Source organism: Microtus pennsylvanicus, chromosome 5 (assembly GCF_037038515.1).
Source record: "Microtus pennsylvanicus isolate mMicPen1 chromosome 5, mMicPen1.hap1, whole genome shotgun sequence".
Lineage (NCBI taxonomy): Eukaryota > Metazoa > Chordata > Mammalia > Rodentia > Cricetidae > Microtus > Microtus pennsylvanicus.
Genome location: NC_134583.1, coordinates 59,418,825 through 59,434,061, shown reverse-complemented (window position 1 = coordinate 59,434,061; position 15,237 = coordinate 59,418,825). Strand labels below are relative to the sequence as shown.

Below are 15,237 nucleotides of genomic sequence, written 5' to 3'. Positions count from 1 at the left end.
CTTCATGGCCTCTGCCTCAGCTCCTGCCTCCAGGATCCTGTCCTGTTTGCATTCTTGTCCTGACTCCTTTGGTTATGAACAGCAATGTGGAAGTGTGAGCTGAATAAACCCTTTCCTCCCCAGCTTTCTTTTGGTCATGGTGTTCCATCACAGCAATAGAAACCCTGACTAAGACAGTACTCAAAGATACCTTGCAGTTGAGACTAGAAGAGAAACAGGAATTAGTCAAAGTTAAGGCAAGAGACAAGCCCACAAAGGTCTGATTAGGTATTTGAGGATGGTAGGAGATGAGTCAACCTGGATGAAAGCAGAAGGTGCAAGCTCTGGGATCCTGCCCACCCCAGCCTGCTGATGTCCTGTGAAGAAACAGGATGTGATGCTTCAGAGGAAGTCTTCGTGACCAGGAGGTCTCTGCCACTTTCCTGCCAGGCCGATCTTGTTGAAGTCTCGGTTTCTCTCTGCCCGTTTGGCCGATCATAAGTGCTCCATGTGGGGGGAGGCAGGTACCTTGAAACCATGAGGATCTGAGTTCAGTCCCCCCAGAAACCACGTTTAAACAAACAGGTGTAGTAGCTGTACTTGTAATCCCAGCACTGGGGAGGCAGAGACAGGGGCATCCCTAGGGCTCATTGGCCAACCAGCCCAGCCTCATTGGCAAGATTCAGACCAATGAGAGCATGTCTCAAAGGAAAAGTGGATGGCGTTCCTGAGGTTGGCACCTGAAGGTGTCCTTTGACCCCCATACAGATGTGCACCTATAAACACACACAAATAAACAAATGTTCTATGAATGTGTGTGAAAGAGAGTTGTTATTCTCCATGTTGGTTTTTCTTATTTTAGGGAGGGAGGTGGTCAGGATCTCTTGGCTTGGAACTCACTATGTAGACCAGACCAGTTTTGAACACATAGAGATTCATCTGCCTCTGCCTCCTGAGTGTTGTGATTAAAGGCATGTGCCACAATGCCAGGTCTTTTTTGAGACAGGGTCCTCAGTAACCCTGAAGCTTCACCTATTCAGCTAGACCGGGTGGTAAGCAGACCCCAAAGACCTGCCTGTCTCTACAGATGCCCCTCCCCGACCCCCAGCGCCGGGACTATAGGCATGCATCACCAGACAGAGCTTTTTCTGTGGCTGCTGGGGATCTGAACTCAGGTCCTCATGGTTGCAGAGCAAGTACTTTACCCACTGATCCGTCTCTCAGCCCCTATTCACTGTGGTATGATTCTCAGAGTCTGTCGACTATGGTAGTGATTTGAAGGCAGAGATTCTGTGCCTCTGGGTGGTTACAAAAGAGACTCCAGTTGTCTGCCAATTGGACACGCGATGAAGAAGAAAATGTGCCTCTCATTCATGGCAGGTCAAACACAAAGCTGACCAGTACGTAGGTGTCCAGGGACCACTGCTCACTGACCAGTACACAGGTGTCTGGGGACCGCTGCTCATTGACCAGTTTGTACATGTTCAGGGACCACTGCTCACTGACAAGCACAGAGGTGACCAGGGACCACTGCTCACTGACCAGTATGCAGATGTCCAGGGATCCCTGTTCACTGACCAGTAGGTCATATGTGTCCAGAGACCACTGCTCACTGACCAGCACATAGGTATCCAGGGACCACTGCTCACTGACCAGCACGTAGGTGACCAGGGACCACTGCTCACCGCATGGATCTCCCAACCTAGTGGATGGAAGGTTCTCAATTGTCTGTCTCTCCCAACAACCGACTTCTGTGTCCAAGAACAACACCCACAAGAAATTTGAAGAGGAGCCAAGACTTGAGAGAAATTTATCATCTCAAACACCATGACCTTGTTGTTGTTTTCAATGTGTTGCTTTTCACAATTAACAACCGATCCTAACCCCAGCAGTGTGGAGGGCAAAAGATACAAAGTCTTGCTTCTAGCTTATCAGTAAATGCAGGCACTTGCCAGATAGCCTGGAATTGCTTATTGAAACAAGGCACCATTTCTTGCTTATAAAATTTGCAAAGATTCCCCAGGAAATGATGGCAGTCAGGACGAGCAAGTGAGATGGGTGCCCTCAGCCATGGCAGTGAGAGGGGAAATTGCATTCAGGAGGCAATTTAGAAATTGTATCAAAGCCACCCAAGTCTCTCCCCGGAAAACCATCAGAAACACCGACAAAGCTTGAGGCATGAAACTGTTGTCTCAGTGTTATTACTAGTAGCTTTTTATCTAGAAAAGAAGGGAGGAAGAGAGAAAGGAAGAAAGGAGGGAGGGAGGGAGGAGAGAGAGAAAGGGAGAAAGGAAGGGAGGGAAGGAAGGAACCAATGAACAAATGAAGGAAGAAAGGAAAGAAGGAAGGGGGAGAGAGGCAGGGAGGGAGGAAGGAAGGAACAAAGGAACGAAGGAAGGAAGAAATCTAATTATCCAAAGATAAGGCAGTTATTAAACTCTAGGAGTGCTACATAAGGGCTATTCATGAACTATTTAAAACAATCTTAATAGGGGCTGCAGAAGCGGCTCAGCACTTAAGAGAAAACCCAGGTTCTGACCCAGCACCCACGTGATGGTTCACAGCCACCTGTAACTACAGCAACAAGGGAGCTAGAGCCCCCGTTGGGCTCAGTAGACCCTGTCACAACGTGGCGCCTGCACAGACCCAGCATACTCACATACATGATGCGTAAATAATTAAAATAACTCTTTTTTGTTTTGTTTGTTTGTTTGATATAGGGTCTTTTTTAGGTAGCCCTGGGGTGTACATGTATTTTTAGACTTCAGATGCAGAACTGTGTTAATCATATCGGATGTGTTTTACTTTTAAAAAATATGTAATAAGTCACAGAGACAACATGAGCACTACCCATCTTCCTCCCACTCCGCTTTCTCTCCTCAACCCTCTCAGAGGTGCCCCAGATGCCCCTGCTGTGTCCCCTGTTCTGGAGAGGGTTCAAAAGTCATTGCTACAGATTCTACCCCATCAACAAGACCTGGGCCGAAGCCGACCTGCAGGGCTCTCAGTTCACTGTTGGCAGGAAATCTGCCAGGCTGACCGCCATTTACGGATGAGTGGACTGCCCGGGCCTCTGTGGCCTAGCCAAGTGCCCCTTGGGAAAAGGACTGGAGTCTGATGTCTCCAACTGGCTTCTGGTTCAGGTCACTGAAGTTCCTTTTTAGCCAGCACAAGTTGTCTTTGAAGTTATCTGGGTGGAATGGAGGGGAAATAACTCAGCAGTGGGAGCAAAGAGCATGCTGGGAGAATCATCTTTATAGTCGCCAGGTTTGTGCCATGCACTGTAGGGCATCGGCACTCTTGATCTGGTGAAACAGCTGACCTGAAAAACATGTGTGGAATGGGAAGAGGTGGGTCAGGAAGATGGCCTGGTAGGGAAAAGCGCCAGTGATACAAGCCTGGCTAGTGTCGTTTGAGCCTCAGAACCTGGGGGGGGAGGGGGGGTGCGGGACAGAGGGGCGGGGCGACAGATACATTTGCATCTGACACAGTCTGTATCCAGCACTCCTTGTGTGAGGTGGTAGGTAGAGAAGAACTGCCTGGAAGCTTGCAGGTTGGTTCCCTTGAGTTATCAACAAAGCAGAAACAAGAAAGATCTTTCCTCAACAAAGTGGGCTCTGACCTCCACTCCGGGTGAGATATCCTCCATAGTGGACACCCCCACAAAATGGCGGACTTTTGGAGCATGCTCACGGGAGCAGATAGACCTCCGGTCCAGGACCCGTGCACTATGACTTCCCTGGTGCACTGAAGTTCGCCTCTCACACGATGGGAAGCACTTGTCAGGGGGTCTGTTGTGTGGACATCTGGGTGACCCGTGCTGTCATTGGTCTGCTTGTCCTCACATCCTTCCTCTGAGCTCCTGACTTTGGTTGATGGCTTCTTCTGGGCTCGCTGATATCAAGGCAATAGGTGAATCACTCTTTGGTAAGCAGTTACCTTGACATTCCTCAGGAAAGTTTCTGAACAGGAAGAGCAGAGCAGAGACCAGAGCCTTCTCCACACACCTTCCTCTTTCTACCAGGGGGAAGATGCTTTGCAGATGCTCCCTGGAAGCCGTGCCTTTCAGCTAGGTGTTTGAACTGGGTCTTTTGGCGATTTTAGCTTCAAAGAGAACTGGGGAGAGAAATATGGCTTTCTAGGCTATAATATTTACAGTAGTGAGGTGAACTCATCTGTGGGAATGGCTTTGGGGCAGACAGCCAGTCATGTCCACTCCAGTCCCAGTTTGCTATGAGGATGAAAAGAATTCACGGCCGTGTAACATGAAGCACAGTCCTAACATAAATGACTTGTAGCCCCTGTGAGTCTGTTTTACTGTGTCCAGCTGCTCAGCCTTCCTTCCCTATATCTTTCTACCCATTCATCATCCATCTTTTATCTATTATCCATTTATCCCTTCCTACTTCCTTCCCTCCATTCACCCATCTGCCTGCCCTTTCATTCTTTCATCTCTATTTCTTCATTGTTTTATACAATGAGCAAACACCAGGGTCCCTCACTGGTTTCTTCGTTAATGAACTTTTGAAATCAAGGCTAGGACTCCTCCAAAAAGACACTGAGTGGACTAAGCGAGTTCAAGCCTAGAGCTGAATTTTCAAGAAAAGGAGAGAGAGAGAGAGAGAGAGAGAGAGAGAGAGAGAGAGAGAGAGAGAGAGAGAGAGAGAAGTGTTTTTGGTTGAAGTGGTAGTAAGTGTTGTGCTGAGTCTTTCTCTGAGCTGGTGTGGATGACCATGTAGGGTTGACCTAATTAAAAATGATGGAGGAACTAGAGAGATGGCTCGGTTGCTAAGGGCACTCACTTCACAACTAGGAAGACCAGAGTTCATAATCCCAGCATCTACATAACATCCCATGTAACTCCACAAATGTCTATAGCCCCAGTTTCAAGGATGGCCATACAGAATGATTGTTGGGCCTTGTGGCCTCCAGTCTAGCCAAAAAGGTCATGGATAGACTGCCTCAAAGGACTATCATTCCGAGAGTGGCAGAGGACGACTCTCTGGTTGCTGCACATATACACAGGTATGCACAACCATACATGCATATGTGCACACCCTCAGGCACACACACACACACACACACACACACAGTTAGTTCATTAACTGAAATCTTAAGAGAACAGAAGAGGAAAGCATCCTGTGCTCTTTTTATGTAGTCCAGAAACATTAACAAGCTTGCTTTAGACTTCATCCTGTGGAAGGGGCGGTGCTGACTGCTGCTGTGCTTCCTACATCCACAGCTGGAAGGAGAATGTCTTTGTGATGACCTGGTGAACAGCTATGTTCCCGACATCCCAGCCGACATCTTGATTGGCCTTCATGACCACAGGCAGGTGAGGCGAGAAAGCCACAGCTATCAGATCCCATGGAAAAGCTCCCACCAAGGCTCCACTTTGATTTAATAATGACGGTCACAGTTATGCATCCAGCACATAGACACCAACCTGTCCCAGTTAGTCCTGGAAATGAGTGTGACACTGACCTATCTCAGTTAGCCCTGGAGGTAGCTGTGACGCTGACCTGCCTGTTAGCCGTGGAAGTGGGTGTGACCGGAACATGTAGAATGACCAGAGAAGGCTTTTGTTTTGACTTGGATTTTCTAAAACAAAAATGTGGTTAGATAAACAAGGGTCTTTTTTTCCCTCAGCATCACTGGACTCAGGGCTCAGCACACAGTAGATCACTGGGCTGCAGTTCCCAGACCCACTCTGTTTCTTTGGAGATGAAATGTCTTTTGGTTGCCTGGGCTCATTCCTTACCGTGAAAGGCCCTGAGCTCAGGCTTCCTGTCCCAGCTCTAGGCTCAGTCCCGAGAACCTCAAACAAACAAACAAAAAATCTAGGAAGACCATGTAGTACAGACTTGAGATACAGTGGCAGAGCACGTAAGAGACTCTGAGCTCCAACCCCAGCACCATAAAATTAATGACCAAACAAACCTGTGGTACAATGACTATTGCCATTTAAAGTAGCAGTGTGAAGACTAGACTAGCCGCCATGCCAGTTCCTTACCTCTTTCCCAGGTCCTCCTGTTAGAAAGAACTTCTAAAGGGGGAGGGGTGTGGAATCATGTGGAAATTTCTGCTGAAATAACTAACCACCGTGTGCCAGCTAGAATGTACAACTAATACTCTTGCTCAGTTTTAACTGTGTTTTAGAGTATTTCCCAAAGACTTGGGAGGGGTTTTTTTTTTAATTAAAATCATCCTAACCAACAAAAATACATAAATAAAGTTAGGTTAGATCTACCTTAAATCATAATTTAAAGAATATGTATTATAGGCTGGGTGGTAGTGGCATACACCTTTAGTTCCAGTCCTTGGAAGGCAGAGGCAGACACATCTCAATGGCCGCACAGAGGCAGATCTCTGTAAGATCAGCCTGGTCTACAGAGTGGGTTCCAGGACAACCAAGGTTACATAGAGAACCCTGTCTCAGGAGAAGAAAGGAAGAAAGGAAAGAAGGAAGGAAGGAAGGAAGGAAGGAAGGAAGGAAGGAAGAAAGAAAGGAAGGAAGGAAAATGAAAGAGGAGAAAAGAAAAATAAGAAAGGAGGAAAGAATGTGTGTTGTAAGACTTAATAGCCCTAACAAACGAGACAGAGAAAGGGTTTTATTTTCTTTTCGGGGCCAGGCACTGTGCACCAGGCTCCGTGTTGCCATTCACATACTTTGAAAGTCACTCAGCCCTCAATCCTCTCTGGGATATTCACTCTACTTTATTGGTGGGAAACCGAGGCTCAGAAAGGTTCGGTAATGCGCCCAGGTCACAGAGCAAGGAAGATGGAGAGAGTGGAAGCCTTGACCTCAACCTGTCCTCTCTCTGCTATTCCACTGTGTAGAAAGGACTTCAGAATCATCTGTGCTTCGAGAGGTACTGTTCTAAATACCAGAAGAAATATAAAAGGAGGCATGACTCCTGCTCCCTCCCCTGCCAGTGTCATTCTTCCCACAGTTGGGCTGCACACTCACTACAGCACCAATCAGACTGCCAGCGGGACTTCTCTTGTGATTGAACAGTGTAGCTCCAGACCACGAGAGAAAAACACAGGCATTTGAATAAAAGGAGGTGGGGAGGAGTAAGTCTCAGCAGCTGAGAAAGGACAGTGCTTAGGCTGGGGACTGGAGTCAAGACCAACACTAATGGATCTGGGCCAGATTTCTGAAGACGATGTTACCTGCAGTGTAGGGCAGTGAGGACAAAGGGAGTCAAGGTCACATGATAAGGACCAAAGGCATCTGGGAAGAGCAGTGCTGCCAGTCATAGCATGTAGACAGTTGTTTCTTTCCCATCCACCAGCTCTCAAATAACTGACATGGAGACTTACTATTAATTACAAATGATCAGCCAATAGCTCAGCCTTGTTACTAGCTCCTACATTTAAATTAACCCATATTTCTTATCTATGTTTTACCATGTGGCTTGGTACCCTTTTTCAGTACAGCATGCCCATTTTGCTTCTCTCTGAATCTGCTTGGGACTTCAGACTCCACCCTTCTCCTTCCCAGCATCCTCTGTTTGGCTCTCCCACCTAACTTTATCCTGTTTGGCTATTGGCCAGTCATCTTCTTTATTTAACCAATCACAATGACATATATTCACACAGTGTATAGGCATACTTCACAATAGTACACATTACTTTGATGCAAGGTAGCAGGCATGAAGTACTACTATAACACTGTCCCTACACTGGAGCTGACCCAATATTTGGTCTTCCTCTCTACCTTCTTGCTGTGAATGGACCCCAGGAAGGACAGTTTGAATGGATGGATGGTTCTCCTTATGACTCAGTTACTGGGACAGGAGTCAGTCTGGTGATGGTATCCATATAGAGACTGTGTGCAGATGTGGTACCCACCCAGTAGCGGTGGGTACCCTGGGACCTGAACTCTCACAGAGCTGCTGGAGAGACACAATGGGGGATGGGGAATCACTGCACCCCCCTGAAGAATGGGGGATACAGTGAAGAATGGAGTCACCATGAGGCATGCGGAGGCATCAGGGAGCATGGAGAGGCACCAGGGATAGGACTGGCACAATGAGGATTAAGAGGCTGTCCTTTTCAGCACCTTGGAGAGCAGCTAGCATCCCTAGGGAATGGGGAGGAGGGTTTGAAGTGATCTGTAATGGTTCGCTGACATTCCGGCTCTAAATGGATGAAAGGGCGTTAGAGAATTAGAGTGGGTAGCAGAGATTTCATTAAGTTCTTTGATGTGCACAGTACAGCCTATATTCCTTTTTAAGAAAAATTTTCTTCACTGAGAATTAGTCTCCTGGGTCAGCTCACGGGGCACGAAAGTGCCTCAAGACCAGGCTGGCACTTGTGAATGATAAAACGCAGTTGTATCTGGAGAATCATGGAGGCATGGGCACTGAAGAGCACACACCTGGGTTTGAATTCCAGCCCTGTTACTTAATGTAGCTATGATCTTGCAGGAAGTAATTCTCTCTCTCTGAGAGTCTGTTTCCTCTCCCAGGAAATGGGCATACTATTCACCCCTATGTAAAAGGCTGCAGAGATAATTGAAGGACAGTTGGACTCGGGGTGTCAGCCATTGTCTGAACGCATGTTCTTTGCTCTATCAACTATGGAGCCCAAGGTGAATCCAGGCCCCAGGAAGCTGAGCAACTTCTTCAAGGTCAAAGCAGGCAAGAAATGAAGCTAGGTTTGAAATATGTACTGAATCCCAGATATAAGCATCTTGCTGCTCTTCTCTGTTCCTTCTCCTCCTCCTGGGGAGTGGTGGAAGAGGAAAGTGACTTATCTGGAAGCCATTGCAGCAGTCCAGCAAATGGAGCTCATGCAGTCTCTAGGTAAAGTTTACCCTCCCCAGACCAGGGGCAAATCAACCCAACTTTAAGGGAAATGAAGATCAGAGAGCTGTCTCCGAAAGCATCAGCAAGTGAGGCTAGCTGGAGAGGACTTTTACTCCAGAGCAGTGACATGGTGACTTTTACTGCAGTAGCTGGATCTGCTTCTTCTGTTCACAGCACTGAGGTCCTGGAATGGTAATGCCTGCCACAGGAGGTTCCCCTTTGTCTGCAAGATCCCATCCCTGAGCATTCACTAATGCATTCCTGTTACCCGGTATGAACTCAGCACCAAGGTGTCTTGCAGTGGTATCTAGAACAGATCTCACCCAAAGTAAATGGAAACACACATCAAAGGGAAGTCCTCCAGACAGAGATTCTTAACAAGCTGGCCTTAATTATTCAGTGGCCAAGAGACAGCAGACCAGCTCACACAGGTTCCAGTATTCTGGATTGAACTGAATGTCCCTATCCTGGCCAGGTCTTCAGTTCGTGATTGACGGGATCACTTTGACACAGGTTGACTGGTTAGCCCTGAAGTGATGTGCATCACTGAGGCAGAATGGAGTGGGAGCTGAGACCCTCTGAGGGGCTCTGGGTAATGAAGATGAACTGTTGGCCAGAGGGCGTGAGCTTTGGTTCTGCTTAGAAGAGCAGGCTTGATTGTGAAGTGTCCATGGAAGCAAAAAAACTGGATTCAGTTCTAAATGGCACCCCTTAATACACAACCTCTCTCTTGTGAGAACCTTGGTCTGTACAGTGGGTGGAAAAGAAATATAAACATCTAAGGAATGTCAACTTCAAAAGGCCTGATGTGTTGGAGGACTTCAGTGTATGAGAGCTTCTGTTACTAATGTTATTAATGCCAAGAATGGGGTTTTATTCCCATATTTCCTTGCCAGAAGAGTGGGCTGCATCCAGTACACAAAAGAGGATTCAAAGAGGCAATTTCTTGTCCCAGAGCCAGCAAACTTTTTTCTGGTGTAGGAGGTCCTTCTGTATTTGTGTTTCTTTCATTGGTTGAATAAAGAAACTGCCTTGGCCTTTTGATAGGACAGCCCTTAGGTGGGTGGAGTAGACAGAACACAATGTTGGGAAGAAGGGAAGTGTGGCAGACACCATGTTTCTCCTGCCTAAGACAGGCACTGGTTAGACTCATGCCAGTAAGCCACAGTCAAGTGGTGATACACATTAATGGAGATGGGTTAAATGAATATGTAAGAGTTAGCCAATAAGAGGTTAGAACTAATGGGCCAGGCAGTAATTTAATTAATACAGCTTTGGTGTGGTTATTTCAGGGGTTAAGCTGGCCAGGGCGGTGGGACACGGCCCGCTCCCTCCTTCCTACTACATTTTTCCATAAAGGATCATACAGCAGATATTTCAGGTTCAGGCACTGTCTATAGCTGTGAAACTCTGCCGTGTTTGACAGAACCTGCTGTGAGTTAGGGACTGTGTCTAAAAAGCTAAGCTTCGTAGAATGGCTGTGCTACTGTTCTGTTGCTGTGATAAACACTAAAAACAAAAGCAGCTTAGGAAGGACTTATTTTATCTTACGCTTTACAATCCATCCTTGAGGGAATCAGGACAGGAGCCTGAAGCAGAAACCATGAAGGAATGCTGCTTATGGGCTTGCTCCCCTGGCTTGTGCAGCTAGATTTCTTATACAGCCCAGGCCCACCAGCCCAGAGATGGCACCTATTGCAATGGGCTAGGCCCTCCTACATGAACTGTTAATCAGGAAAATGCCTGTGCTGGGTGGTGGTAGTGCACACCTTAAATCCCAGCACTTGGGAGGCAGAGGCAGGTGGGTCTCTCTAAGTTCAAAGCCAGACTGGTCCACAAAGAGTATTTTAGGACAGCGGAGGCTACACAAAGAAATCTTGTCCAAAAAACTAAGTGTGGGGGGGGAGTGATGCCCCACAGACATGGCCACAGGCCTATCTGATCAATGTAATTCTTCAGTTGATTTTCCCTCTTTCTGAGTATCTCTAGGTTTGTGTCAGATTCACAGCTGGAGGTAACCATGACAACGTGTCATGAAACATTGTTCTTTGGACCCCTTTTTCCAATTACATAAATTTTATTTTTAACTCTCACATTGTACAAAAGCAAGCTCTGAACCAAATTGGACCACAGCACACTGCCCCCTGACCACATGGTTTCACTGGGTGGATGGGAGAGAAGACATGGGCAGCAAGGATTGTACTAGAATATGGTTCAGGACTCCAGGGTTCCAAGTAGAATTCTTCACCTCACTCGGGATGTCTCTCAATTCCTTTTTTCTGTTACTGTGGTAAAATTCCCTGACAAAGGCAACCTAAGGAAAGAAAGGTGTATTCTGCCTCACAGCTGAAGGATGCGGTCCTTCATGGAATCAGGAGCTTGACAGCAGTTCACGTAACATCCATAATCAGGAAACAGGACTGAATGTTCAACTAGGCTCCTTTTTATGTAATCTAGGCCCCAAACCCAGGTAACTGTGCAGCCCTCCTTTGGGGTGAGTCTTTGAACTAACCTAGTTTAAGTTAACCCTCACAGGTGTGCCTGGAGCCTAACCTAGTCTAAGTAAGCCCTCACAGGTGTGTCTGGATGCTAACCTAGTCTAAATAAGCCCTCACAGGTGTGCCTGGATCCTAGTCTAGATAATCCCTCATGGTGGTGTCTAAAAGGTTGCTGCTAGTTGATTCTGAATCATGACAAGTTGACAGTCAACATTAACCATCACACAGTGGGACCACAAGTATCCCTGAACCCCTCTATATATGTTTATTCACTGGTCTAGTAGCATGTGCTGCCTTGTCTCAGGACAGTCACAAGTATAAAATGGTGATGGATGTCATACTGTCCACTGCTGACACATCAAAAAGGCATCCATTGTCAAATGTATCAAGTACTTCCAAGGGGCCCACATGGTGCTTAAGACTTGCCAGCAAATGTATCACTGAGCCCTTTAACTTGGATGCTCAGATTCCCAGAAGGCTAGGAATTATAGGATCACAACAGCTAGCTTGGAGGCTGAGCCAGGAAGCCAATACTGATGTCGGCAGTTACCTGAGATGAAAGTTTTATGACTTATGAAGATCTCTGTGTGATTTTCTTTGGGACTTTCCAGCTGTTGGGTACCAGGCGGGACAGAAACTCCAACAAGCCGGCCCTCATGTTACAGTTCTGTCCCAGTTATTCCTGGCAAGGTCTGCCCCTGGGGTCACTGGGGTCATAGCCAGTGGGAGTTTCTTTGCCTGTAGCCAGAGAGTCTCTGTGGCTTTCATCCCACAGTGCCTCAAGCTCGTCCTAGCTATTGGCTCTTTCTGTAGGACCAAAGCCTTTTGTGCACAGGTGTTCAGTTTAGTTCAGTTCACAGATGCTGTCTGCTCCTATTATGCTGCTCCCTCTGATAGAGCAGGACCAAAACCACACTCACTACAATGACTGACATCTCATTTGGGTCCACAAGGTAACTAAATAGCAGATATAGAGCTAGGCATCTCTGCCATTGTTTGCATCTGTCTCCCTCACACTGGGCGACCTGCTTACTTCTGCATGCAGGCACATTAGCCACTCAAGGACTTCCTATCTACCTGTGGTGCCTGATTCATCCCATCCCCCTCTGAAACTGAAGACAAAGGGGAGAGTGGCTAAGTAGCATGTAGTTCACGTATTATTTTATATATACATTGTGTGTGTGGTGTGTGTACTTGTTGATGTCTGGATGTGCACATGGAGGGGACAGAGGTCAATGTCGGGGGTCTTTCCTTCATCAATCCAACCTTTACTTTTTGAAACAGGGTCTCTAGCTAAGCCTGAAGCCCATCAATTCAGCTAAGCTGGCTGGCCAATGAGCTTCAAAGATATGTTTGCCTCCACTCACCCACCTAACCCCCCTCAGCCCTCAGCACCAGAGTTACAGCTCCGCCACCACACCTGGCTTTTCATACGGGTTCTGGGGATCTGAAGTTAGTTCCTTTTGTCTGTACTGGCAGTTACTGACTGAGTCATTCCCCAGCCCACTTAGTATCAGCTTTTCACGGCATTGCATTCCAAGACCCCCAAAGACATGTAGAAGTCTCCAGTCCTTGGTCTTGGGCTCCACTGATGACAGAGCCTCTCAGATTGCCCCAATCCACTGAAATGAGGGTAACTGTCTACAAAGGCAAGGATACACCCTGGAGCAGAGGTGATCTTCCTTGGTCACCAGATTGCTCTTCTCAAGTAATAAGATCTTTTTGGACCATCCTGCAGAACCAGAACTGAGTAAGAGCATACAGACCACATCTTGACCAGGGTAACATAATTATGTCTAACTCTTGTCCAGCTTCCATGCTTCAGCTTGTTGCCTGCTTCTGCAGCTTGTCCCTCAGGTCACAAGTAAAAGCAGGCTTCTGTGGGGGTAGCTGTGGATATATTTTTGGAGTTCCGGTAGCTGTGAAAGGAAAGCAGGGAAAGGCTAGACATTTGATGGTCCCTGAAATATTCTCTGCCAACCTTACTCTCTAAGATCACATTCAGCTAAGTTTCTTTTTCCTCCCAGGACCACCTACTCAGTGGTAGCACTGTTCACAGTGGGCTTGGTCCTCCCACATCTATCATAATCAAGAAAATGTCCCACTGACATGACTATTGGCCAATCTGATGGAGGCGTTTCCTCAGCAGAGGTCCCACTCTTTCCAGATGACTTGTGTCAAGTTGACAAAAAACTAACTAGCACAAGTATAGAGATGAGAGATAGGTAGGTAGATATATAGATGATTGATTGATAGATAGATAGATAATAGGTTGACATGATTAATAGATTGATAGATGATAGATAATGGATTATAGATTATGAATGATAGATGGTGGATGGGTGAATAAATAAGTATTGGGTGGATAAGTAGATAGATGTTAGTCTCTTCTTATAGAAGATAGATAGATGGACAGGCTGATGTTCATGACAATGAATATGCATCTTACCTTTGTAAAGGATGTGTTGGACCCCATGGTATAACTGCATCACAATACTTAGCTGCTCTTGTATTGCTGGTCACTTGGTTGCACCTAATTGTTCACATCATATTAAACACAGGAAGATTTTAAGTGCAATCACATGTTGTGATTTGAAAGAGAAATGTCACACACACTCTCTGGAGAAAGTACATTACTGTGGTTGGGATTTGAGGGTCCATAGCTGTGGTGGTTTGAATGAGAATAGCCCCCATAGGTTCATGTATTTAAACACTTGGTCCCCAACTGGTGACACTATTTGGGGGAGGTCATTGAATCTTAAGAGGTAGAGTCCTGCTGGAGGAAGTACATTACTGTGGTTGGGATTTGAGGGTTCATATCTGCGATGGTTTGAATGAGAATGACCCCCATAGGCTCATATATTTGAATGCTTGGTCATTAGGGAGTGGCACTACTTGAGAAGGATTAGGAGGTGTGGCCTTGTTGGAGTACATATGGCCTTGTTAGAGGAAGTATGTCACTGGGGGTGGGCTTTTAGGTTTCAAAAGTCCAAGCCTGTCCCCGTGTCTCTTTATTCCTGCTGCCTATGAATTCAGATGTAGAATTCTCAGCTATTTCTCCAGCACCATGTCTGCCTGTGTGCTGCCATGATTCCTGCCATGATGATAATGGGCTGACCCTCTGAAACTGTAAGCCAGCCTCAATTAAATGTTTTCCTTTATAAGAGTTGCCATGGTCATGGTGTCTCTTCACAGCAGTAGGACGGTGGCTAAGACAATAGCCTTGTCCCATAGCCAGTTCAACTGCTTCACATGCGCATTCTTTACATTGAGATCTTAGCTTCCTGCCCCAGCTACCTGCTGCCATGTTTCCCTGTCATTATGGGCTCTCCCTCTGGAACTGGAAGCCAAAATATACTCTTCCTTTCATAAGTTGCTTTTGGTCATGGTATTTTACCACAACAACATGAAAATAAGACACATGTTGACAAAAGCTTTTTTAAATGCAGTTACTCTACAGAAGTAGAGAAGTATATGTGTGCCCATGTGTGGTGCATGTGCACATGTGTGGGTGCATGTGCACATGTGTGGGTGCATGTGCATATGTGTGGGTGCATGTGCATATGTGTGGGTGCATGTGCACATGTGTGGATGCATGTGCACATGTGTGGGTGCATGTGCATATGTGTGGGTGCATGTGCATATGTGTGGATGCATGTGCATATGTGTGGGTGCATGTGCACATGTGTGGATGCATGTGCATATGTGTGGGTGCATGTGCATATGTGTGGATGCATGTGCATATGTGTGGGTGCATGTGCATATGTGTGGGTGCATGTGCATATGTGTGGATGCATGTGCACATGTGTGGGTGCATGTGCATATGTGTGGGTGCATGTGTACATGTGTGGATGCATGTGCATATGTGTGGGACATGTGTGGGTGCATGTGCATATTGTGGGACATGTGTGGGTGCATGTGCATATGTATGGGTGCATGTGCAC

The 15,237-nt window shown here is 46.7% G+C and overlaps 1 protein-coding gene across 1 annotated transcript; it reads left to right on the top strand.

Moving 5' to 3' along the window:
- Positions 1-2,882: 2,882 nt before the first annotated feature.
- Positions 2,883-9,049, top strand: Clec19a (C-type lectin domain containing 19A). Its single transcript, XM_075974836.1, is given in 7 exon segments — positions 2,883-3,023; positions 5,214-5,241; positions 5,244-5,314; positions 7,727-7,763; positions 7,766-7,804; positions 7,807-7,845; positions 8,970-9,049. Coding segments are annotated over 7 exon segments (435 nt in total).
- The last annotated feature ends 6,188 nt before the right edge of the window (positions 9,050-15,237 follow it).